The sequence below is a fragment of the Strix aluco genome, chromosome 7 (assembly GCF_031877795.1).
Source record: "Strix aluco isolate bStrAlu1 chromosome 7, bStrAlu1.hap1, whole genome shotgun sequence".
Lineage (NCBI taxonomy): Eukaryota > Metazoa > Chordata > Aves > Strigiformes > Strigidae > Strix > Strix aluco.
Window position 1 is genome coordinate 9,260,039 of NC_133937.1, and position 25,093 is coordinate 9,285,131.

At 35.5% G+C, this 25,093-nt stretch overlaps 1 protein-coding gene across 6 annotated transcripts in view; it reads left to right on the plus strand.

Annotated features, from left to right (window-relative positions):
* The window catches only part of CCSER2 (coiled-coil serine rich protein 2), a 74,342-nt gene that overhangs the window by 28,208 nt on the left and 21,041 nt on the right, over window positions 1-25,093 (plus strand). For all 6 annotated transcript variants that reach the window (XM_074830414.1, XM_074830415.1, XM_074830418.1 and 3 more), the window contains exons 4-9: window positions 8,801-8,891; window positions 12,058-12,220; window positions 12,838-13,033; window positions 20,297-20,380; window positions 22,216-22,302; window positions 23,810-23,908. In XM_074830414.1, coding sequence (XP_074686515.1) covers window positions 8,801-8,891; window positions 12,058-12,220; window positions 12,838-13,033; window positions 20,297-20,380; window positions 22,216-22,302; window positions 23,810-23,908 — 720 coding nt within the window. The remainder of the gene's footprint in view (window positions 1-8,800; window positions 8,892-12,057; window positions 12,221-12,837; window positions 13,034-20,296; window positions 20,381-22,215; window positions 22,303-23,809; window positions 23,909-25,093) is intronic.

A 25,093-nucleotide genomic window follows, 5' to 3' on the forward strand; every position in this document is an offset into this window, starting at 1 on the left:
CCTCTGTCTCTGTTTTCTGCCTTCACTTAACAGTTCTGTTCAGTTCTTATTTAACACTGCCTTTTTGGAGACTTGTATTGAATTCCTGTTTCTTTACTTCTCTCTTCTCTATCTGGGGTGTTGTCGAATGCTGAAAACAGCATTGAAAAAGACCCTGGAAGTCTCTCTCTACTGTCAGCCTTGAATTGTATTTGACTTTAGCAGTTATCCTTTAGCTGCCCTCCAGTTGACAGATTTACACAGTCTGTTTAGTGTTTGTTTTTAAAAGCTACCTCCTTTTTTTCATGCTTCAAGTACCTGAAATGATACTTTGTTAGTTTCTGTACTACTCTTAAACTCTTAACTTCCTTTTTTTGGACAGATTCCTCCATAGTTATCTCGTTTTTCTAATGCTTACCTTCTGCTTGTTGAACTTTTCTGTGGTCTTTTTTCAGGCTTTTTTTTCTCCTTAATCTCTTTTCAATGGAAAATTCCAAATCTTTAATTTTTAGCATCTCACCAGAAGAGATGCAGCATGTGTAACTGCACAGAAAATGAGTGTGAAAATGTCTGTGGAATTGCATGCATCTAAAGCTGCTAGTTCAAAAGAATGAAATAGAAAACAGTGCCTGTCTCTTAGTATAGCATAAGACTTGCAATACACTTTGACACTATAGATACATGAATCACTTTCAGATGCAAAATCGTACAATATCTTCTCATTTCAGATATTAAAGCACAGAGAATCATATAAACACAGTATATTTTTGTTGTTCTGCAATGATCCCTACTTTCAGTCAGCTGAATGAACTCTTGTAGACAATAAAAGGCATTCTGTTTTGAAAGTAGACCACATGTTGATTGTAGTGTTGAAATGTCACACCAGAAGCATCCGGCTGGGAGATCTTAACTGCAGAGACATGAAAAAGTAATAGTACATTTCATCTGGGATGCTCTGATGCCTTAATACTTTCTTCATGTTAGCTGCAGATCATACAAAGAGAATCGATATGAATAACTAATACAAAGGTTTAAAATAGTGTTCTCTACGTTAATGTAAGATTTCTTTGTGGGTATTTCTGCCATACTGGGGCTGTTGATGGATTTTTTTTTTTTTTAAATAAAAATATTTATATGCACTGTTCTATGTAATGAAAATGTAATCTAAGAAAACCTGTTGTATTACGACTAAAATGAAAAGTAGTATGTATTTTTATATATGTGGAAAAGATAACTTTTCACATTTTTCCGGTGATGCTTTTTGTCAACAAGAATTCAAATTGTGGAGAAATGACTGCAGGGGCTTTAGTTCTCCTTCTCAGTTAGATTTTTGGAGTACTTGCCCTTCTGATGCATTGCAGCTAAACCCTCCAGTTTAGACAAAACAAAAGCATATAAGGCAGGTTCAGTTTGAGAGTAGGTATTTTTTGATGTTCTAAGGAGACTTACTCAGCACTTAACAGAGCTAGTTTGAAAGCTGTCTCTTACTTTGTGGTGGTTTTCTGTTGTTCAGAACTAGTGTCCTGTGAATCAGTTTCTCTTTGTTTTTGTAATCTTCATGCTCTTTTTAATACTTTTTTCCAGTAAATCCTGGAAGCTAGGTATCTCTAGCTGGCCTCATACTCAGTTCCATCTTTGCTGCTTCATATAGTGATAGGACTTTACTATGCAGTTGGGCTGCTGAGATGAGTATCAAGGCTGTATTGTGATGCTTTTCTTAACTTCAGAAATAACGAAGTTTGCTTACTCTGTAGAGACACTTGGACTTGAAGTCTTTGGCAAAAGCTACGATGTCTGTTCAGCTATCTTATCAACACTTTTGTGGATAACGATCTCAGAAGGAGCTTTGCCTTTTTGTTGCTAAGTGATAGGATGGGGAATTTCTGAAACTGAGTTTGTTACAATAAAATACAACTAGGTGTACAATGCACTACCATAGTCCTGTTCTAAAGGGTCCTCTTGTGCATCAGAAGGATGTTTTGAATTGTCCTTATGTACAGGAATTGTTCGGTGCTTTTGGTGCTGCAGGCATGAAGACTCACACTGCTGGGTGAATCAACTGAGTAACTGGCTTGAAATATGAGGTAGTACTTAGAGCCTTAACCATTGGACTACAAATTGAGCTTTGTATCCCAGTGTCAATCCTTTCATCCTCTGTTGTTTCAAGGTTGTTTTCCTTTTTTTTTTTTTTTTTGAGGAGGACTTACTTTATGATTACTCTTTTCTCCTGTGTGGTATTAGGCAAAATCAATATTGCTAAATTTGTAGTAGTATATTCATTGCCATAGCATCAGACTCATGTAAACACAGTATCGTGGCTTCATTGTCATGCTAACATAGACACCAAGTGGTTTATTTAAACAGGATCTCTTTGGTAGTAGTAAAAGAATGGTGACATCTGACCAGGATGTTTGACTTTTTTTTTCTCTTTATTTAATGGAATGTCACAAGGACGTGTCTGTTATAAATGATTTAGTGACTTTGACTACTGCTTTTCTAAGTTTACGGAGAAGTCTATTGTAATACAGAGATGCTGGTTTTTCTAAGACTTGGTTTTTTTAATGTGAAATTATATTTTAAAAATGTCTTTCTCATAGTAATTATCCAAAAGACGTATAAAAGTAATTCTTGTATTTTGAAGATTCTGATAGAATTCTTTTCAGGGGGCTTTTTATTTATGCATATTATTTTTCTTTTTAGGATGATTTACATGTCATTCTTTAAGCCACTGCTTAAATTGCTCTATGTTAATTAGTTTTTCAGTAGCTTCTAAGTTTGTTATCCATGCCCAAATTTGGCTCAAACTGAGATCTCAATTTAAGAGAACTGTCAGAGAAATTTAAATGTCAAGCTTTCTTCTAGTATGTGTCCATGAGATCTTTTTAACCTAAAAAGTGGAGAAAAAAATTTACGCAGACAAATGACATTGCTTCATCTTTCAGCGGTTTTTGAGAAACTATTTCCTCTCTTAGTAAAAACCAGAAATCAGCTTGAGATAGGCATAGAAAAATTGAGCCTAAAATTTGGCTATAAAGGCTAACAACGTTCAAAATAAGTAAAGCACCTTTAATTAATGGAAGTCATAAAATAACCTTGATTTCATAGTGGTCATTACTGATACTTGCTATAATACATTTTCATCAAAAGGAATACCTCATGGTACTGTAAGAATAAGTACAAGTGTGAAGTCTGTTTCTAACCTACTGACGATTGTACAAAGAGATTAAAGCATAACTAAATAAATGGAGCATGTCATTAATGTGCTGTCATTCAACAAAGTGACCTGTAAAGTACTGCTGTGTTCTTTAAGTAAACAACTTTGAAAATATATACTGGAAATAGCCTGGCATGTTTACCGTTCCTAATATTCAACCATATTTAACAGTAAGGTTTTTATTAGATTACCTTAATGTCAGATAAAGCTTCTACAGATGCATTGTCAGTAACCTGGGGAAGTATTATGTGAATACTAACATCAAAACTAGTTATGCCAGAAAGTTATTTATATACTGGTGCTATAGATGACACATGATCTTTTGCTGCCAAATTTTGAGCTTGTAAACATGCTTTCAATAATTGCATTTGTCTCCTCAAAGTAGTGATATCTATCCTTTAATATTTTTCTTGTTTGAAGTTTTTAAGGAGTTGTAATATTTTGCATTAAATGATCTATATGCATTGCTCTTACAGTCTTTTTTGAGCAAGAATGTAAAAGATCAAAGAAATTGTGCATATAGGCTTAAAAATCAGGATGTAAAGCAAATCAAACTGAAGAAATTTGTATGTGTATTCAATTTAAGTATAATCACTGTGGAATACTTAAATTGCATGTGAGTTTTACTTCTATTTTCTGCTGACTTCAGAAGTGCATGGTATTATTGGAAGCAAGACCTAACACACTAAATCAGTAACAAAAATAATGATTTTCCTTTAACAGCCTACTTTCTAAAGGCAGAACAAATGAATGAGGTCTGAGACTCTGAATTGTGGAAAAAGGTATTATATTGGTCCTAATATTCACCAACACTTTGACTACCTCAGTGCAATTGCTTTTCAAAGAAGGTAGCATACCTTGGCATGAAGAGAAGGGTACTGAATTTGTATTTTGAGCTCAGGCTCTTCTCAATTCTGTGAATGCTCTCTGAAATGCTTTGTTTGAGGGTTGCTTATCTGGAGTTGCTTTGTTTTTCTGCACTAACCCCAATGCCCAACTTGTTCCTTTTTTTCTTTTTTTGTTTCCATTGTAATATACATTGTCATAAACTTTCACTGGTCCAGATCTTTTATGTTCAATAGGGAGAAAATGTAGACATCTATCCTTCTAGTTTGGGCACATTGTAATTTATTTTTAGTTGCATACTTAGCTCAAGAAATGAGAAAGCTGAGAGTCAGGCCTCTTGCCTAGGTCTAATGGTTAAGCTAAACTGAACTTAAGTTGGTAGACTGAAAAATAGTGCTGTTCAGTGGAAGAGAGCTTATGATGTAGCATGAGGAATTTTTAGAAACTGAACTTTGTAAAAAGAATATTTTGCTACTCCAGTTCAATATAAGTTCATGTCCATCATAATGAACTTTAAACTTGTTCAGCTTCAGCAAAAGTAGTTGCTCTACAGTACCCCAGTCTTCAAAGCATTGGTCTCAAGAACTTAATACTGTTATGCTTCTTGAAACTCTGAATTTTGCACATTCAAGAAATTAAGCAAAAAAACCTGAGCGGTTGGTGTATGCTTGATTAACCTTTGGTAAGACATAGGACCCGAGGGCAATCACTACAGAAAGAATTTGCAGAACATTGACGTAAACTTGCTAAATGTGGTGTAATTGTTCTCCAGCTTTACCCTTGTCTGTTTAGTCTTTTCCCATCTCCTCGTGCAATATGAATGTTCCCTGCTGTTGGGGTTCTCAACTTACTCGCTTCTTATACCAGTAGTCATAGATCATCTGTGTCTCACCTAATGCTTTTCCTGTTCTATTGCAGTAAGAAAACAAAGCGCTACTGCCTGTGTTCAGCTGAAAGCCTTTCTGGAGGGAGAGCTTGGGGACAGCATTGTAGTTTGATTTGGGATTTTGTAGTCCCAAACTTAATCTCCTTCTAGGTTGTACCGTATCGAAAATCTAGTGCTAAATCAGCCTTGTGAAGTTACATGCCCCTTTTAAAATGCATTATTCTTTTCAACTATACAAATAAAATAGGATTCTTATCTTACTGTAACTTTTAATAATTGCTGAAATGCATGCTGGGTTTCTTTGTGGTGGGGTTTTTGGTAGCGGGGGAGGGGGCTACAGCAGTGGCCCCCTGTGAGAAGCTGCTTGAAGCTCCCCCGGCTCCTAGTTGGATCTGCCTCTGGCCAAGGCTGAGACAATTAGTGACTGTGACTGTGCCTCTGTGATAACATATTTAAGAAGGGGAATCTGAGAGGAGGAGTTGGAGTTGCGAGGAAGACACCTATGCAAACAGCGAGGTCAGTGGAAGAAAGGAGGAGGGGGGGAGGTGTGCTGGAGCAGAGACCTCTCTGCAGCCCATGATGAGAGAGTAGGGCCACCTACCTGCCACCCATGGAGGTCACTGGTGAAGCAGATGCCCACCTGCAACCTGTGGAGGACCCCATGCCAGAGGAGGTGACTGTGCCCAAAGATGGCTGGGACTCTGTGGGAAGAAGCCCCAGCTGTTGAAGTTCGGTGCTGGGAGGATTGTAGCATGCAGGAGGGACCTGCACCGGAGCAGTTTGGGAAGCACTGCGGCCTGGGGGAAGGACTCACGTTGGAGAAAGTTTGTGGAATACTGTCTCCTGTGAGAGGGGCACCACACTGGAACAGGGGAAGAGTGTGAGGAGTCCTCTCCCTGAGGAGGAAGGAGTGGCAGGACTGGCTGTAATCCCCCCCCATTCCCTGCCCACTGCACTGCTGGTTTTTAAGATGTAGTAATGCTTCTCACTGTTCGACTGTCTGTTAAGTGTTGCTGCTGTTAGTGTCTGAATTAAATTGATGTTCTTTTTCTTCCCCTAAGGAGTCTGTCTTTTGCCCATGACTGTAATGGGTGAATCATTCCTCCATGTCCTTATCTCGATTCCCAAGCCTTTTGCTTTATTTTCTCCTTCCCATTCCTGAGGGGGAAGGGGTGAGTGAGCGGCTGCGTGGTGCTCAGTTCCCCTCTGGGCAAACCATACAACATGTAATATCTGGAGCTGATCCACTTTTGAAGAATTTTGTTTCCTGTTTTGTTGGAGCTCGTTGCCCAGAATCACTTTGATAATTGCTGTTAAGCACACATTATTAACAGTAATAGTGCCATGTAGTTAACTTCAGTTCATTATACAGTAGTAAGAATAACAATGGAAGTCTGTAAATACAGGTTTTATCTGTACTAATGTGTTGATGAAACCTGCACTTTATCTTATGACTATTTCAAGATGATGCTGCTGACATCTACTTTTATATTACGTTTACCAAGTAGATAGCATTGGTAAATACTCAAAGTGAATTCACATATGGCCCTGCTATTTCAAAGCCTTCATATTCACAGTTTTGTTTTCTAGCATGGAGTTACCTCAGTGTGGTACAGGAATGTATAATTAGGGAATAGCAATGAAATGTGCTGTTGATGGAAAAGTATGTTTGGCATCTCAAATGCTGGCCTTCTCTGACATCATTAGACTTCTGAAGTTCTGATACAAAGATAGTAAAATGGTTTATCTAGGTTTATTAGTTAACATTGACATGCTGTGTTTTTATACTGTGTTTTTTTAAATGCTTTTGCACAGCAATGACAGATGTCTTCAACTTTCTTATATGTTTGTGGCCACTATTTGTAATGTATTTGTCATGATCATTAAGGTTCCTGCAGTAGAAGTAAATAATGCTTGTCCATGCTAATTTGGAAGATCAAAGCATGGCACAGAAACAATTTGTCAACTAACAAACCAAAGCTACCTCTCACACACCTATGTTTTGCAGAATTGTTTGAAAAATACATGTTAATAATCTTCTAGTTCCTGGAAAAATGTAAATTAATGAAAACAAAAAGAAGTAAAGATAAACAGGCAGTTTGTTCTCCCAAATGTTAAATCCACATTTTATTTAAATGTCTTCTATTTCTCTGTGAAGCTTTTCCATGGTTGGTTTTATTATTATTCACAATGCCATGATATGTAGGTTTTTCTATTTTTTCCTGTAAATACTTAGAATACTATATATAAACAAAATAATTCTGGCAGGACTTTGAAATATAACAAAACCAGGTGCTGCTTCTGTCTCAGGTATTCCATCTTTCCTTTATATTGCTCATGTTTTACAAAGTATATATTAACTATTTTCATCTTATATCTTCTCTCCTAAGTCAATAACTTTCCCTGCAGAAATGTGGAATGTTTAATCTCTGGGTCACAAAAACATAAGCTTAAAATATATTTGGCTCTTTCCACCATTTGTAATAAAATACAGTAGTCCGTTCGGAATACTATAGGAAGATTGCTGAAGAGCAGTTGGAACAGCAGTTTAGACAAATGCCTATTAATGGTCTTCATTTTCACCGATGTATCTCTGACAAAGCAAATCTATTAAATGCTAGCCAGCAAAGGGATAGCTTTCCAAGTAAATATTGTTTTGCAGTGTATTGATAGTCTGCATGCAAGTATTTCATTAAGTATTTAATGATCACTTTATTGTCTAGTGAGAAATAATTAGTAAAACACTTAATATTTGGTAATTTTTTTAATATTGGCCCCATGAATCATCATTAGGTGTAGCTGTTAGACCTAAGAAAAATCTGCATTTCTGCTCTTAGAAAAGAGCCAGATGTGAAGTGCCTGAGTCTGATCTTGGATCTTAAAGCTATGGCTTTTATTTGTGGGGTATGGGAAAATAGAGCTTGAAACATAAAGCTGTATAACCATTAACAGTTTCCTTAGACCTACTTTGTGTTATAATCACTTGGTATTAATAAGTTTAGCTTTCTTTGAATAATGAAATAAAATTGAGTCTGGATTCTCTCTCTGATCAAGTACTGCCCTTTGTTGCCTGATGTGGCTTTTTACCTGATGCTGAATATGCTGTAGCCTGGGTCTCTTGAGTTTTTCCTGCTGTTGATATTCTTAAAGGAAGAGGGGTCAGTTAGTCTTTTTAACACTGACTTGACTTGCCCACACTACAATCCTTTTTCTTTAATATATCTGTCTGACTATAGAGAATATGTATAGTTCCATTTAGCACTAACTCTTTATTGCATTTTTTGTACTATTAGCACACCCATGCAACAGGACAGTTTTAGTCTCTTTAGAAACAGGTTAATGTGAACCACAGCCTTAAAGACAAAAGGCAGCAGAGCGTAGTGCTAATAGTAGCATATTTTAAGTTTTGTTGGCCCAAAAAGTCAAGATAAGATAGGTTTCCCCTCTCTTCCTTTTCAATGATACACAGTAGTATATGAGAGCTAAAATAAAGTGTTCTAACCTCTTCACAAAGTTGTTTTTGAATTCTAAGTAAGCAAAGTAATTTAGTTCTAAAATGCTTCCAATTGCATAGAAGGCAGGAGATTAATGAATAGAAAAATCTTTGGAGTACTCCATAGGCATCAGGGAGAAAAATGTTTTAATCCATCCTTGTTTAATCTAGCACTGTTACTGTATCATATTACTAGAGGTGTGAGGATTGTTGTTTGTATAGATGGTCTCAGGTAAGGTTGATCTTGGCCTCTGGAGAGGAGACTGCTGATAACATATGTATACAATACAGATGTAACAGAGCTTTGAAATAAACTTTTTATGATGGTAAGGTAAACAAAGTATTATGAAAGCAGCTGTATCTGACATTTTTTTTCTTACAGGATATCTTGAATAATCTTGATTCATGTGATCTTGAAGATGATGATCTTATGCTTGATGTGGACCTGCCTGAGGACTCACCTCATGACAAAGGTTGGTAAATTAGCCAATCAATCTTATTGTGAAACTGCATTATGGGCTTAAGAAATTTTTGAGTTGCTTTGTTCTGACTTCTTCTTTAATAAGCCAATGCACTCCTCAAATTTGTTTTTTCAAGTAACAACTCTTTCTTTTCCGAAATCAGGAAATGTGATATTTATGTTTGCCCAAATAAAACCCTTGTGTTTGAAGAATTCTAAAGTTAGAAATTTACTGTCTCTTATAAAAATGCAACCTTGTTGCACACTGTTTCTTTAAATTATTTTAGTAGAATAAATTTCAAACTTTTAAGTTAGTCCTTCAGTCTCATGCTTCAGCTATATTTGAAAATGTTGGAACAACATTTTTTTCAGCTTTGGTGAATGGCAGTATAATTCTTTCTGAGATGATAGTTTTTCTTCTATAAAATGCCAATATTTCCTAATACATTTTACACAATTCAGGGTAACAGAAGCCTTAAGATTTAAGATGTGTTTTTTTCAAGATGTCTTTTATGCACTCTTGTTGTTGGTGAGGGTGCTGGCACACCTTTCACAGGGAGGGTAGTGGTACCTAGATGTGGCTAAAATAATACAAGTCCAGACTAGAGTGAACTGGCTAAGCAGATCACTGCCGCACTTTCCCACATCCTGGCCTGGAAAAGTTTGAGGCATTGCTTTTGGTCATTCCTGACCTACTCATAAGGATTGTCGCTGTCATTTGAATATGAGTACTAGCTTTCCTTCCAGGTTCAGTGGGAGCTAAGAGATCTTCAAATGAACAGAAACTTTGAATGTGGGGCACTGTAATGCCCTACCCTGTACAAACAGGCACTGAAAGGAAAAAAGGCTTTCCTTATTTTGTGTACTCTTCATCTGCCTACTGAAGTTTGGGGAAATTCACTTTCTTTGAGTACCTTTGGGTTTAGACTCCTGTGTGTGTCTTTAGATATGAAGCCATATTAACAGTAAATAAATGCATAGACTTCCATCTACTGCAATGGAGGCACATCATGTTTTAACAGTGTGCATATATGAAGTGCAGTACTTAATCTTGTGTAAATGTCAGAATAAGTTTTCCACAGTACTTTTGTGAACAGGGTTTTATTGACAATAGTAGTAGTATTCAACTTTTCAGTCCAGATAGGTGTACAATTTTTATTTTTTGCTTTTTCAGAATGGGTAACAATCCAAGCTTAGGGGATGTTCTTTCAATAAGGGTGATTCTAATTCTGGGAAAACTTAAGAAACAATTTTAAAGGGTAGATCAATTTCTCGTAAGTTTCCTTGTGTATAAAACATACACTACATCTGCATCAGTAATTCCTTTTCAAATTATTAATGTAAAAACTGTTAAAAATACCTGCATTTTAAAGGTGAATGTTTGCCATAAAACCATAAAAAGTTAATGTTTGCCATTTAATCTAGACATGAAATACAATTTTTAATTCACTACTTTCTTAATTGCATCAGTATAATAAACTTAAATTACTTCCACTTCTACGGCTAAGTATCAGTAATGTTTGTGTAGTTAGAATATGTTTTGTGACTATGACAATCTGCTGTGTAAGCTGCTGATTCGGGAGGAGGAACTTACTATTTGAGATAAATATTAGTTAATTACTATTATTTTTGGCATTTTTTAGAAGCTGGGTTTCCATATAAAATTAATGTGGCATAAACTGGGTATCTCTGTTATAATCACTTCTTATCTGAAATCACTGAAAGAGGATCTGAAAAGAATTGAAAAGCTACTTCCAGGCTTTCCCTTAAGTAAACATGAAAAAGCAAAATTTGTTCCTCAATATTCATGTGTCTTTACTCAGTGTCTCAATTTCATTTTCCAGAGCTGAAAATCATCATGAAATTACTTATAAACTTATTGAGGGCTTATTTTGAATAGACACACTTGAATTTTCATGTGTTATGAGCTGTAGAAGGATGCTTCCAAAGGAAAATAAGTTTTCTGTTACTTTAGGTGAACAAGTTTATTTTCTTATTTTTTTGGTTACTGAACTAGCTGATAAAAACTGAACTGTAGATATGAATATTTGTTATAGTAATATTTGACAGTACATTTGCCAACATATTTTTTCGTAATTATGTGTGACTCCACTGACGTCAGCCTCTTAAGACTTTTCAGGTCCTCAGAAACTCTGCTTGTTTCACTTTGGAGTCCGGGATGCCGCTCGGACACTATTTATAGAAACAGTTCTTGCTCAACAAGTATGCAGCGAGTGAGGATGGCAGTTTTAAATCACAGGGTAAAACTGGGCTTACGTCCCAACAACACGCAGGCTGGGAACTAAGCAGGAAGGAAGGCCTGTTTATGAGAGTCTTATGCGCAACTATGTCTGAGTAGGCAGCCGAATAAAACAATGTTCTCTTGTGTAGAGTTATTCTCCTAGCAAAGGACTGACAATGTGAGGAAAAACTCTTTGGGTAAGTGAAGGAGAAAGTGTAATGGCAGAATAGCAGTTTATGACTTTTTTTTGCTGTGTCTGACCGCATGGGTAGCAGTTGTTTTGGCTTTGTTTCTAGTGGTTTACAAGCTGTTGCCAAATATAGCTTTTGTTCCCTTAAGAAGTTTGTGGAATCTGCTTTGCTTTGCAGAAGTTAGTGTTTTAAAGAGATTATTTTGTTTGCTTGTTTTAAATCATGCTGCTTTCCCAGGTAAATAAAGGTTAAATGTGTCTCAAATTGAAAAACAAACAAGATGTGACTAGGTTGAGATGTATATGTATTTTAAATAATGAAACTGTTCTGTTTTGGAATTAAGTACTGGCCTTTTTCTAAAAAGTCGTCTTTCTGTGTTTGTGTGTTTGAACTTTTTAAAGGCCTGAAGATACTGTTGGTAAGAAAGACAGGAAAATGTTACTTTTGGATTTTTTCCCTCATAGCTCTACCCCCTTCAAATGATTTTATACTTAAACCAGAAATACTGTTAAGGCTGAATTCTGTAGTTTCTGATACAGGTTACTCTTATTCTTGTAATAAGTTTATATGCTAGTAAAAACGTCTGTTTGACAGTTCTGAAATGCATACTTTTTTGGATCAGTTCAAAAAGAAATAAAACCCCACAGATTTTACACTACATCTGTTACCAGCACATAATAAATATTTTATTTAAAAGGTCTTAGGAATGAATTTTATAATTTTTTTTTACTTTATGCTCTCTGTAGAGGAGTGTGAAAATATGAGCCGTTATGATAGACAAGACAGAAATGCTAGGCAACATCAGGAAGGATTCTGGAAAAGAGCACCACAGCAGCGATGGAATACACAGGATCACTATCATCTTGGCCATACTGATCACTATATCCATGGTAAAAATGATTTGAACAGGTAAAGAACTTGTCTCTTTTTTTTCCCAAACAATTATAATAGTGTGATAAGAAATGTCTTTTGGCACTAAAGGGTCTCGAGTGATACTGAGTGCAAGACATTTTCAGAATAGTTGCATGTCTATAGTATGTCTGAGTGGAAGCATCACTAAGATCTATAACAATTTGTTTTCAAAACTTTTTTTCTGTCAGGGTCTTTAATCCACATATTTGTTACATTATAAATGCCTGACTAAATTACCATATATATTCTATGGAAGAACATTACACTGTCGTCTTACTTACATTTTGTACGTTTGGACAGCTTCTTACTTATTTGTTTTTAAATAAAATGTAATCCTATAGTTCTTATGGGCTAGCTTGAATTAGAGAGTTTATAGAAGTCCTGATGAGCAAACTGGTTTTAGGGTATTGTACTGATTAGTCTGAGAGATTTATGCAAGTGGGAAGGAAAGCCTAGTATTTCAGTGAAGTAGCACTGATGTTTTCTGATTTATTTATTTTCTGCTTTATGCCATAGTGTGTGAATATAGCCCATGTTACATGACACTTTCTTTTTTACTAAATGCTCTCTACCTCTAGTTTGTCATGACTGTGTTTTTTTAAATTTTTTTTTAGGGGATCAAACTACCTAGAATCTCCTATTGGTCACTTTGAAAGCTATGGAGCACCAAATTTTTACCAGGCTCCTAGACAACTGGTGGGTTTACCGGAGAATACTGTGATGCTTGATGAAATGACACTTCGGCACATGGTCCAAGACTGCACGGCTGTAAAAACTCAGTTACTGAAACTGAAGAGATTACTGCACCAGGTGAGCTGTTTAAATGGAACAAAAGCAGTAAAATATATTGGAGAGTGAGCCTAGATGAGCTAATGTTCTGTTTGGCCTTATTAGGCTATTGCCATTTCCTTTATACATTGAATTATGGTGTTCAAGAAACACTTTTTATTGCCATTTAGAATGGTATCTTTTCTGCTTTTTCAGCACTTACTGCAAAAAATACTAAATATTGTTCTGCTTCTCTGAGAAAATAATGCTAAATTTAAAAAAAAAAAGACTGGATGTGAAGACAAGTTTTTATTTAATAACATCCTAAAAAGCTGGAGTAAAAAAACCATATCAAAATCAATGTCATTGATCAAACTTGCATTCAGCAAGTCAATGCTAATAGCTTTTTCTTAAGACTTTGTTTTCCTCATTCTTTTCATCTTTTCTTTGTATTTTGACAAAAAGCTTAGCAAATCCTACTGGGTCATCTCTATTGGAAGTGCTCAAATTTGACCTTTCTAGTGTATGAAATCATTGAATTGTTGTAAGCTGTTAAGGAGTTTTTTCATTTCACCTCAAAACTTGGCCAATTGTGGGAGTTGGTAAACTGTTGGATGACTCAGCAGAAATATGGCATTTCAGCTACAAAAATTCCTTTGCTACCTTAAAGAAAAGTCCATGAGACTTTCTTTGGAGGCATGTACAAATTGGCATTGAAAAGTATCTGTATGATGTTCTCTTTAATACTAGATTTACTGCTTTTCTAACAGATAATGTAATGGAAATAAGTTTGTGCACTAAGACACTAAAAAAGCAGGAAAACAAAAAGCAAATTAACCCTGAGGCTAATTCAGGGGTATGACTGTGCCTTTTAGAAATGTGAGCATTTGCTTCCTGTGGTAACTGAGAATACTGAAGATGTTTTTCCACTGACAAAATTGGAAATACAATTATAACAAAAAGAACATAGTGTCAGAGAGGGAAGGTGTGTTCTGGGAACCTGATGTCTGAGTAGTGGACTGCATAAACTGCGCCTCTCAACAGCCTCACGCGTGCAATTAGACATGAACTGGCAGGGGATTTTTTTATCCAGAGCTTTTAATATGTTTAACACAAGGACAAATAAGGAACTAGATAGATGATCTGTGTAGGTGTAGTTCATTGTGTATAAAGCTGTGCATGTTATAGCCAGAGAGTGTGTGGCCCTGCAGAGTATTGTATTTTAAATCTGGATCTAGTTTATAATAGCCAACTTTTCCTAAAGGTTACAGAACACAAACCTTGCCTCAAGTATCTCCAATTAAGTTTTTAAAAAAGACTTGAACTCACAGAAGAAACAGCTACTCCTAATATGTACATTCTTCAAAACTTGCTGCTTCTCTTGCCAAAAGCTTGATCTTCTCCCCCTCCCTCCCTGTAATAGTGAGTTTTGTAGTAACAAGTGTTATTCTTCCCTTCAAACTTTGTCAGGTATACTTCTCCATATTTTACTGACTTAACCGCCTTCTGTTTTGACTTGCTGCTTCCAAAACCTGCTGGACTTCAAAATGTTTATTCTACTCTCCTGGGTATTATCCAGCCTTTTAATCAAACTTGCTACAGAGGGGAAAACTTTAGACCTTTACTATCTTTATTTACTACACGATTAGAATAAAACTTGTATGAAATATTTTACTATTTTTAACTATTAAACCTTCCCTGAAAATATTGAGCTTTATACTTGTGGTTTAAATCTGGTAAGCGTCATGCAGCTGCTCGCTCACCCTCCTTCACCTTGGGGAGTGAGGGATAGAATTGGAGGGGTAAAGGTAAGGAGACTTGTAGGTGGAGATAAAAACAATTTAATTGAAATAAAATAAAATAATAAAGATAATAATAGAAAATACAAATGACTAATGCACAGTGCAGTTGTTCACCACCTGCTGACTGATACCCAGCCTGTTCCCAACTAGTGATCCCAGAGAAGCGAGAATCCTGAAACCACAATCCTGGAAGTGAGAGTGAGTTTCCCCATCAACCCTCCCCTATATACTGGGTGTGACACTGCATGATATAGATTATTTCATTGGCCAGTCTAGGTCCTGTGCTCTGGCCGTGCTCTCTCCCAGTTTCTTGTGTACCTGCACACTAGTAGGATGTGGGAAGTTGAAAAGTCTTTGATTTCTTAGCAACAGCTGAAAACATCAGTGTATTATCAGCATTCTTCTCATACCAAATCCCATACTGAATCCAAAACACAGCACTATTCTAGCTACTAAGAACAGAAAAAAAAAAATTAGCTCTATCCCTGCCAAAAAACAGGACAATACTAACAGAAATGAGTAAAAATATTGCAGTTCTTTTTACTTACTATAAAGAACAGAAATATAATTTTGAAAACAAGTACATGAACTTCAGCAGTCTGAACACTGAGCTAGAACTTGATCTCAGTCTGGGTCATATGAGAGGCCTCTTATTGCAAAACATGAAAAAGCGAGAGGCAAAGTCAGCTCCTTTAGAAGACTAGCTTTAGTAAAGGAAGCAGAAGTTCTTATATTTGCTTCACCTGTATTATACATTCAAATGTGTGTTACCTTTTTCCAGTTATGACTTTTAACAATATTATTTAATTTGGCTAGGTAGAAACAAAGCTGTAGTCAGGTCTTAGGCATGAGGTCTCACAGGAACAGTTATAGTAAGATAGTAAGATATAGTAATTAAATTCAATTTCATACGATGATCTAATCAACTGTGGTGTGACTTACTGTAGAGCATAGCATGTAATGAATGTATACCTAGGGAGACTTAATGTGCTATCCTGGATTCATTGCTGTGATTGTAGCTCATATACGGTATATAAATTACCTTGAATATTGCTAGCAGCATAGCTGCAACAGCACGGGTTTGGTGGTGTGTTCCCAGTTCTGCTTGGAAAAATAAGTAGCTATTTGAGTAGTGTAGCCTTTTCTGACCTCTGTGTGACCAGGATAACAATGCCAGCAGGACACATGCTCTCTGCTTACTCCTCACATACTGCCATCTTTCTGTATCGTCAAACAATGAAATCAGGAATAGGAGTCCATCTCATGCAGTGTTTTTTTAAAATTTTCACTGTAGTAAGTATAACCTTCTCTGATTTTGCAATAATGTGTACCTGTGACAGCCATGATGGAGCATTATTCCCATAACCTTTAGCTCATGTTCTTCAGATGGATTAAAAATGGCAGATGCAGACTTGAGAAGATAATCAAGTGCTTCAGTTAGTGTAACGTTTGGTAGTGGGTATGTAAAAATGTTCAACTTCTGGAAAACTAATTGTCCAGCAAAATAAGGTGCATGATGGTGTTAACACTTCGGGAAGAAAGGATTGTTCCATATTTTATCTAAATGTACACTTAAAAATTGTATCTGTAACTGAGTTTGTCCTAAAACAATAAAATCAGCTATTTGTGGAAAACAAAGGGTGTTAATCTTCTCAGCATGTACCCTTTGCAAAGGAATATGAAGCTAAAATAATATTCAGCATAAAATCAGGCTACTTAGTCACAGTTGTAAAGCTTTAGGCATTCCTCTGGATTTATTGTATAGGCACTATGCTGATAATACTAAAATGTTGTTAGAGAGGCGGTGAATTATACCTCTTTACACTTGTCTTCAAGAAGTTTAAAGTTTTTTTCAGAGCAACCTTTTAGTCGAGTATTCTAAAAGTGTTTGAAAGCAATTTGTGAGTGGATTTTTTTTTCCACCACAGCCACCTGTTCCCTTTATGTAGCTATTAGTAAATTTAGGATGATTTTCTAAGTCTTACTTGGGGTATTTTGTAATGGTTTCTGACTGCAGGTTTGCTGTAATGTTATAAACCACCTTAAAACATATCTTAAGGCATGCGATTACCTCAGTTTATTATGTAGGGATCGCCCAAAACTGGCCAGAAGCTGAAGTATATGCTGTTGATCAGCAAAAACTTTCCAGTAAATGTGATGAGTTGAAAATCACTGTAGACAGGTAGTGATTCAAATGGGTTGCTGATACTCATAGCAACAAGGACTACCATATTACTTGACTGTTTCTTAAATGAACATATTCTTGATTAAACATTGCATGCAAATATATATATATGAATTTATTTCATGTTAAAATAGTCAATCTATAGCTGAAAACTGTCCCTACATAACTAATTAAATGTAAATGTGTGCAACATTAGTCCTCTGTCAGTTTACATACTGCAGGTTATTTTCATGCCTAAACTGCCAGTAATGTTAAAAACAACTGTACCAGGATTGCCAGAATGTATGAGGTTTGAGTTGTTTGTTGCAATGTTTTAAATTTAGGAAATAGTTACAAATATTAACAACTATTTTTTCTTTCTAATGCTGCTGTTTTTCAAAAGCAGTCTTCTGCTAAGGAAATTAGATTGCAATGTTTTGGTGCTGCTATGTTTATAAGTAAAACTTATGTTTCAATGCATTTGTTTTTATATGGCTAACAAACTACCCAGAGTTCTTGTTTTTGCAAACATCTTTTACATTTGGCACAAATGAGGCTAGTGCAACTGCTCTGAAGACGTGATTATACTGTAATAAATAATGTATTCTACTATTGTAAAAACGTTAGATAAAAACCAAGAGGTAGTAGCTTTTTATATAGCCTGTTGCAATGTGATGATATCTTTATAAAGTTTACTGTACTTTTACCTAAAGGGTAAAAGTGTACATTCTCTCCAAGTTTCTGAAATCTAGTGATATTTTAGCATATAATTTCTAGGATACCAAAAATAGCATGTGTGTGTAACCAGTTACATTTGTTTTGCGAATTCTATTGTCTCTTTGCTTTTTTTTTGTACACGAATGAGCCTTATTCTGCTGGTTTTTCCCTTCTCTAATCTCAATCTAGCAATATGATGAGCAAGAAAGCAAAAGCAAACCAAGTTTCATAGCATATGTTAACAATGGGATGCTTAAGTTCCCACTGATAGTGTTAGAAGTGATTTTTTTTTCATTTGCCCTGTGTTCATTATATGTATCAAGATAATAAAGACAGTGGTAAGGGAATTGATGCAAATTACCTTAGTTCTTGCTTTGCTAGTGAATATTATTCAGGTGTAACATAGTGCTAGAATACTTGATTAAATCACCAGAGAGCATGGACATACTAACTTTCTTTGTAATTAGGTTGTAATCTGCTGTTGTAGAATGTTTTATTGCTCCACTTATGTGCCCTTTAATGGGAATAAAAGGTATACCAGAGGTATCAGTGATAGAGCTTTTAAAAGCCAGGCAAGATACTTTTGCTTGAAATCGTTTGTCTCATTTTCTGTTTCCCATTCCCATGATTAATCCTTCACAATTATAACAGTGACTGTAGCTTTTCTTCTGAGTACACATATTTGTTTGAATAGTTAAAATAACAAATGTTGATGAAATTTTAATTGTAGAATATAAGACATATAAAATACAAAATATGCAAAATATAATCTGTAAATGACTCTGTGATTCTAATTAGCGTTCATTTCCTCCAGTATTTTAGAGATGTTTTAGATGAAGTAATGTTTGTTTCTTTAAGATATTATTGTGCAAATTATTTCAAAACACTCTATTAGAACTTGTTCATGACAGACTCTGAACTGCTGCTTCATCAGCCTGTCACTGGCAATCTGCCCAGAAGGGACAAGCAGTTACTTGTGAATTGAATACAACTGTGTTGGACAGTGTAAGCTGAAATACTTGTTAAGTTAAGGAGTCAGAAACCTTGAAATGTGACTGTTCTCACAATTAATAATCATCTCCAAAAATAAAAAAAATTCCAAGAAGTTTAGGAAAAAGACCCCAACAAAACAACACCAAAAAACTGCAAGACATAAAATTACATCTAAGTGATAGAAATGAAATTTAACTGTCTGTAGTATGGTAGAAGCATTTTGGAATTGTATGGTAGTTCTTATATTTTTATCTTTTAAATCTGGTGATGGTTGTATATGTTTTAGCTGCAAGTAATTGGTGACTATAGGAAAAAGTAGAAATTTAATTAAATGTTCATCAGTTTTAATTTTTTGCTTTTTTGCATCTGGACAATCTTGATGTTTCTCTGCAGTTTAGTTAACAAGAAATATTTCTTATGGATTAATAAGATACCTCATGGACATAAAGAACATAAATAGGTGTATTGTGGGTTTTTTCTCTTAATTGATCTTTATAGCATTTGAGCTGCAGTTTTACTCTTGTGGTTTTGGGGAGTTGCTGGCCTCAGGTTTTGAGACATGCTACTCTTATATTCTACAAATGCAATCTTAGGCAGTGAGGCCATTGGGTAAAGAAACTCCCCTCTAAGAACCCTAAAAAATAAAGAAGGATACTGTAGAGTAGAAGATTAATTTTTTTTTTCTTTAAGAAAGTAGCAAATGGAAGAGATCAAGAAAAAAAGATGGAGGGAGTGGAGAATAAATCTTTTTACACCAAGGAAATGGGGGTTATGATCTTCCATGACCATGTAATTGTCCTGTAGTTTTTTGTCGCACTAAGAGTGGACGCAACATGACGGCACGAACCTGGGAACATACAACAAGACTACACCCTCAGTTCAGTCTGTGACTTTGTAACCTAACTGAACCTTTTTGGGATTGAACGCCATGGGTTAAGAGTACTGCACATAATGGCTGCCTGTATTTTTGTCATGAGAATGTGAGTGCTTCAGGACACGTCGAGGCAATCGTCTTTTGGCATCTTTGGTTATTTCCTTTTCTACCTACTGTGCTTAATTTCAGAATCCATGGCTGTCATAGTGGGGGAAAGAATATTCCTGTGTGGTTCCAGTTTTTATAATTGATATTTAGTTCTGTGAATTAATTTTGTATTGGTCTGCCCAGTAGAAAATGTTGGTTTTTCAGTTAAGAATTCCTAGCTGAAATACTTTGGCTATATATTTTGGTATTGCTAAGATATTTTTTTTTAATGGATATTGAAGGAAATGAAGCTTTTAAGATCACATAGCATCACCATTCCTTCCTGATACAAACCTTTGAACACAATGGCCAGTTTTTAACAGATTTTTGTGCACTTTGACATAGCTGCAGCTGTTCCTACAGCTTTGAAGAGAGGGAGGCTGTTCATGGCCCTTATTTGGGTGCTGTACACATGCTGCAGCAAGGGAGGCTTTTCTATCAGGGGAAAAAGGGAAGAATCACAGTGAGAGGTCAGACATTGTAACAAGTTCCACAGAGGGGTGATGTGTCTCCATCCTTGAAAGCAAGTTTGCAAGGGAGATGTTTCAGCAAGGGAGATGTTTCAGCAAGTAATTCGAGCTTTTGTTCTTGTTTTTGTTCTCTGATAGAATGATGAAAACGTGTCACTCCAGGACATCCCACTCTCAGTTCCATCAAGTCCAGAACCACAAGAACCTGAGTCAACTTTTAAGGTAAATGATGCTGATTTACTCTACTTGTTGTTAAACTTGTTTGTGTTTTTTAAACACAAATCAAAAGCTTCTGTGTTGGTTTGAAGTAGTTCTGCTTGCTTCTTTCTTCTATTTAAATGCAAACCTAGCAAATGTTTATATACTTCATTGTTTCAGTTTTATTAAAATAGAAGGGTTTGACTTTTTAAAATACATACTTAACAACTGCTACCACGGTTTAAATAATTAAAGTAACTTTGCCTTTTGGTACTTGTAGCAGTCGTGTGGGAATTACCAGCTGTAGAGTAACTTCTTCCAAAAATTTTCTGCCTGCTTGATAAGTGTTAGAATTTGAAAAGACAATTTTTGCTTCGAAATGTAATCATGCCATGCTTATTCAATTACTTGCTCTGTTTCATTACATTTATTGTTGACTTCAGTTTAAAATATTTTTCACCTAAAGTAAGTTTTCCCTGAGATAATGCAGGTATTGCAGATGTAACTTAGAAACAACATGAACCCCACAAAGTCAAAGATGAGTTTGTTTTAGAATGGGTGTTAAAGGAAGAAGCAATCACAATGGATATTCCAAAAAGCATCATCTTTATGGTCTCAGACTTCTAATGTTGTACTTTCTACAGTGGTAAGGTTTTATAGCATTGCTTGAGGCTCTTACTGTAAAATCAGTATAGAAAGATCACTAATTCTGCACTTACGGAAGGGGAACAATACTTGCCGAAGATATAATGAAATTAGAAATACCTTGAAAGGGAAGAACACTTACAGTCTTATTTCTGTTTGAAGGTCAGCTGTCCAAATCCTGGTTTCAGGGTTTAAGAGGTTTACCAAAGCTGTAGATAATCCTTTAGCAACCCTGGTTTCTACACTGTTAACTTTTAGGCCTTTTCTCTTTAATTGTTGTCTGATGTATTTGTTGTGCTTGTCCTTCTACACTCTTCTCCCTCAAAATCTTAGAATCTTAGTCTTAATTCCTAGAGGAAATACTATTGCTTTTTAACTTAAAAAAAATGCTAGGTTGAACTGACATTTTGAATTGCCAATTCTTTAATTGATACTGTTGTATGGTTTGAAAAATTGCACAACAGATCGGTCTGGGTGTTGTCCTAAAGCAGTAACTAATAACATCTTCAGTGAAACTGAAATAGCAGATATATGCTACTAAACGGAAGTGTGCCCCCTAATTTATGGTCTAGCTATAATGACAGATTTATAAAGTACATTAAAATAACTTACTGATGAAAAAGTATTTTAAAAAAAACCTCACTCTTGCCTACTTACCAATTTTTTTAGTCTCTGAACTTTGCGTAATTATTTTAAGTCTTCAGTTTTTAATAGGATGTATTCAAATTGGTCATGCTGTTTGCATTCAGTATATGAAGTTATGTTTGGTTCTAAATTATTTTCTTCTTGTTTCTATCACTTCGTTAATGATTTTTAAATAGCAGTTCACTTAACTTTGAAGCATCAGTATTTTCTGATGTTGGTAAGGAGAAGTATAGGTAGTGTTTGACTAGAGATGTTCATCTACATGATGTCAGTTGCTTGTATAACAGATGACTTGCTGCATCAAAAATGCAACTGATTTACTTGTGTATTCTGAAAATTTAGTGGGTCACCTCAACTCAGCCTCTTAAAGAGACTTCTAGTCAAGTTTCTTCACTCTTCAGGTTGTATGCCTACAGCCCATCTCACCATGCGAATAAGAGGAGGAAAGCATGTTGCAATGTTACTGCCAGCCCTCCATGAACATCTGATGTAATACATCCCATAGATGCATTGATTTAGATTGTGTAACCCTTACAGAAAACCTTGTATTGCCTACTGTTCTATTGCAGATGGATGATCTGCTGAATGAGATCAGGCAGCTTAAAGATGAACTGAAGAAAAAGGATGAAACAATCAACCAATTAGAGCATCAACTTGTAAGTATAATACTAAATGTTTAACAAAATCCAAAGTGTGCGCTGCAGAGTGTAACTTCAATAGGTAATTCTTATGAAGGCTTTAAGAGGGTTAGACATCTAATGTTTTTCCTAGACTTTCTTTATAACAAGGGTAAATCTGGGTTCTGTTTAGGCCTACTGGACTCATGGACCTGTAAAGGTTCTGTTAGCAGTCTGATTCTACATGTTCCAGTGTGTTTGTAGCTATGCACCTGGGATCTTATACTTCTGTAGGACAGTCATGATTTGTATGTGAGACACTAAGCAAGGATGTTTATATGATTGGTAAATATATTTCATTTCCAAAACAAATGTAAAATTCTAAACGCTGTTCAGAAATAACAGTGAGCAAAGACAAGGCACTTAAAGCATAAAGTATTTTAAAAATTCTATCATTCTGCTTGAAGATTATTGGTTTTTTCCTCCTTTTCCTTACTGTCTTTGATAAAGAATTCCACCATAGAATTTAAAGATGAGCAAGGTAATATTCAAAGTTGATTCTTTTTTAAGAAAACAAAACAAAGCATGCTGAATAGTAAGATTAGATTAAATGAAAGTTACGGGAGCACTTCCATCATAAGACAGGTTCAGGCAGACACATAAGTCCTTAAGCAAAAGTAATGTATACCTTTTTGCTTTTTCCTCTTGTTCTAACTTAACTTTGGATTTTGCCATGCATATCTCTGCATTTAGTTCTGGGGAACTTGCCTGCTGTGTCAATTCTTGTAAAATAGTGCTATGTTTTCAAGCCATTTCAAGCCATGACAAGATGCCAAGACGTGCACACTGTGTGTATTTGTTATGGCTGGAGATAGTCTTGTGTGACTAATCTCTAATTAAATGTTTAGCATGTGCTTTTTACATACATGCACATAAACTGACCTGTGATCTTCATTCTCTCCCTGTCTAGCATGTGATCATTCCCTCTAAAACAAAATTGAAAGGTTAAGATTTGACTTTCTGTTCTGCTGCTTAAACAGAATTCCAGATCACAGTATGCCAAAACAAATTGTCTTGTCTATCAGTACTCTGCAATAAGTGTTGATATTTCAGTATGCTTAGTCTCGCTCTTACCATCAGCCTTCAAAGATTTTGTCAAGAAAATCTCCTTTCCTGCTAGTTTTGTGTACCTAATTACTGCTGAAAACTTTGTTACAGCTAAGGAACTCTGCCATAAAGATGGGTAAAACTTAGATTTGTAATTATTGAAAGGTGACTTAATGGGGTACTTCAGAAATTTAAGTGAATCAAAAATCCTTTCCAGAAGTCAATGTTTATTCTAGATTATTTATAAATATACATTGGGAAAAAGATGTGGTTGTGCAGCACTGTAAATACTGGTTTCTACAGTTTATTCATATTGTGCTGTACTGTGAAGTAATGCATAATATTTGAACACTGGACCTTGACTGTGCTTTTCAAGAGGCTTAGTTAGTTATTTTCTAACAAATTCTCCTTCCTTTTTCTCTTTTTGGTGCTGATCAAGGCCACTAGATGTAACTGCCAGAAAGACAGTCAAAAACCTACAGGGGCAACGTGCGCATATGCTGATAAATTTACGCAAACCTCCTGGAGGAGGAGTTCTGTGAGTAAAGTGTGCCATGCCTGCTCAGTTATGTCCTCCTGCATTTCATTTCCCAGTTCTATTACTTTTGTCACTTGCTGTCACACAAGTTAGCCTTGTTTAAGAGATTCTGTGCTGTATGTGAGTGGTATGCTTCCTGCTGTGCATCATTGCGTTCTTTTGCAACCCTTTTATTTAAACATTTATTACAAACATTTCTTTTAAAATAAGTAATTAAACTTTGTAAGTCTCCTCTTAAAATAATCACCCTTTGCACTATTTAAGTTACAGTCAGTGCAAGCTGTGTATCTTAACACATGAGATATTTTCCTATATCCTGACTTTAAAGACATAGGTATCTGGATTTAGTTATTTTCCTGTTCTCATATTTGTTGAGGAAAAGCAACAATGTATTCTAAGTTTCAGTCCATAAGTGTAAACCAAAAGTGAATCTTTATTTTTTGAAAAAAATTAATTTTATCATTGATTTGAATAACTTGTCATTCAAAAAATTATTGGGTGAAAATCACTTTGACAAAGGACATCTTCATTCACATATATTATTGCATTGGCTTCCATTATATAAAACGTACATTCTTCATGGAACACTAATAGAATACTTAAGATGGGGGAGGAAGAACGTATTTGATGTTATATAATAATAAGGAATTACCTTTGAACGATAAACAAGATTTTTGTCAATCACCAGCAAATAGTCTTTTGATCCTGAAGCTGCTGCTCTAGCTAGAGAATAAAAGATTTCTTTGAAAAGTTAAAAATGGGTTAGATTTTTTGTTTCTGTTTTTACCCTGACTTGAGTTATTTGATGTAAGATTGTACTAAAGATAAATCAAACTTGCTATCCTTCTCAAATTCCTCTTTTCAGTCAAATTCCTCTTCTCATAGACTCATAGAACAGTTCGGGTTGGAAGGGATCTTAAAGATCATCTGGTTCCAACCCCCCTGCCATGGGCAGGGACACCTTCCACTAGACCAGGTTGCTCAAAGCCCTGTCCAACCTGGTCTTATCTTTTAAATATACAGTGCTAGGATAGTAATACCACCATGCCGTATGTTCGCCAGCTGCTAGCTTTATCCTGTTGAGACCATGCTTTCCAACTGTCTTCTGTCTGATAAGAACCCAGTGTAAAAAGTTCATAACCTTGAGTAGCTTTCAGTTTGCTCCAATACCTCTGTTCCAGAATG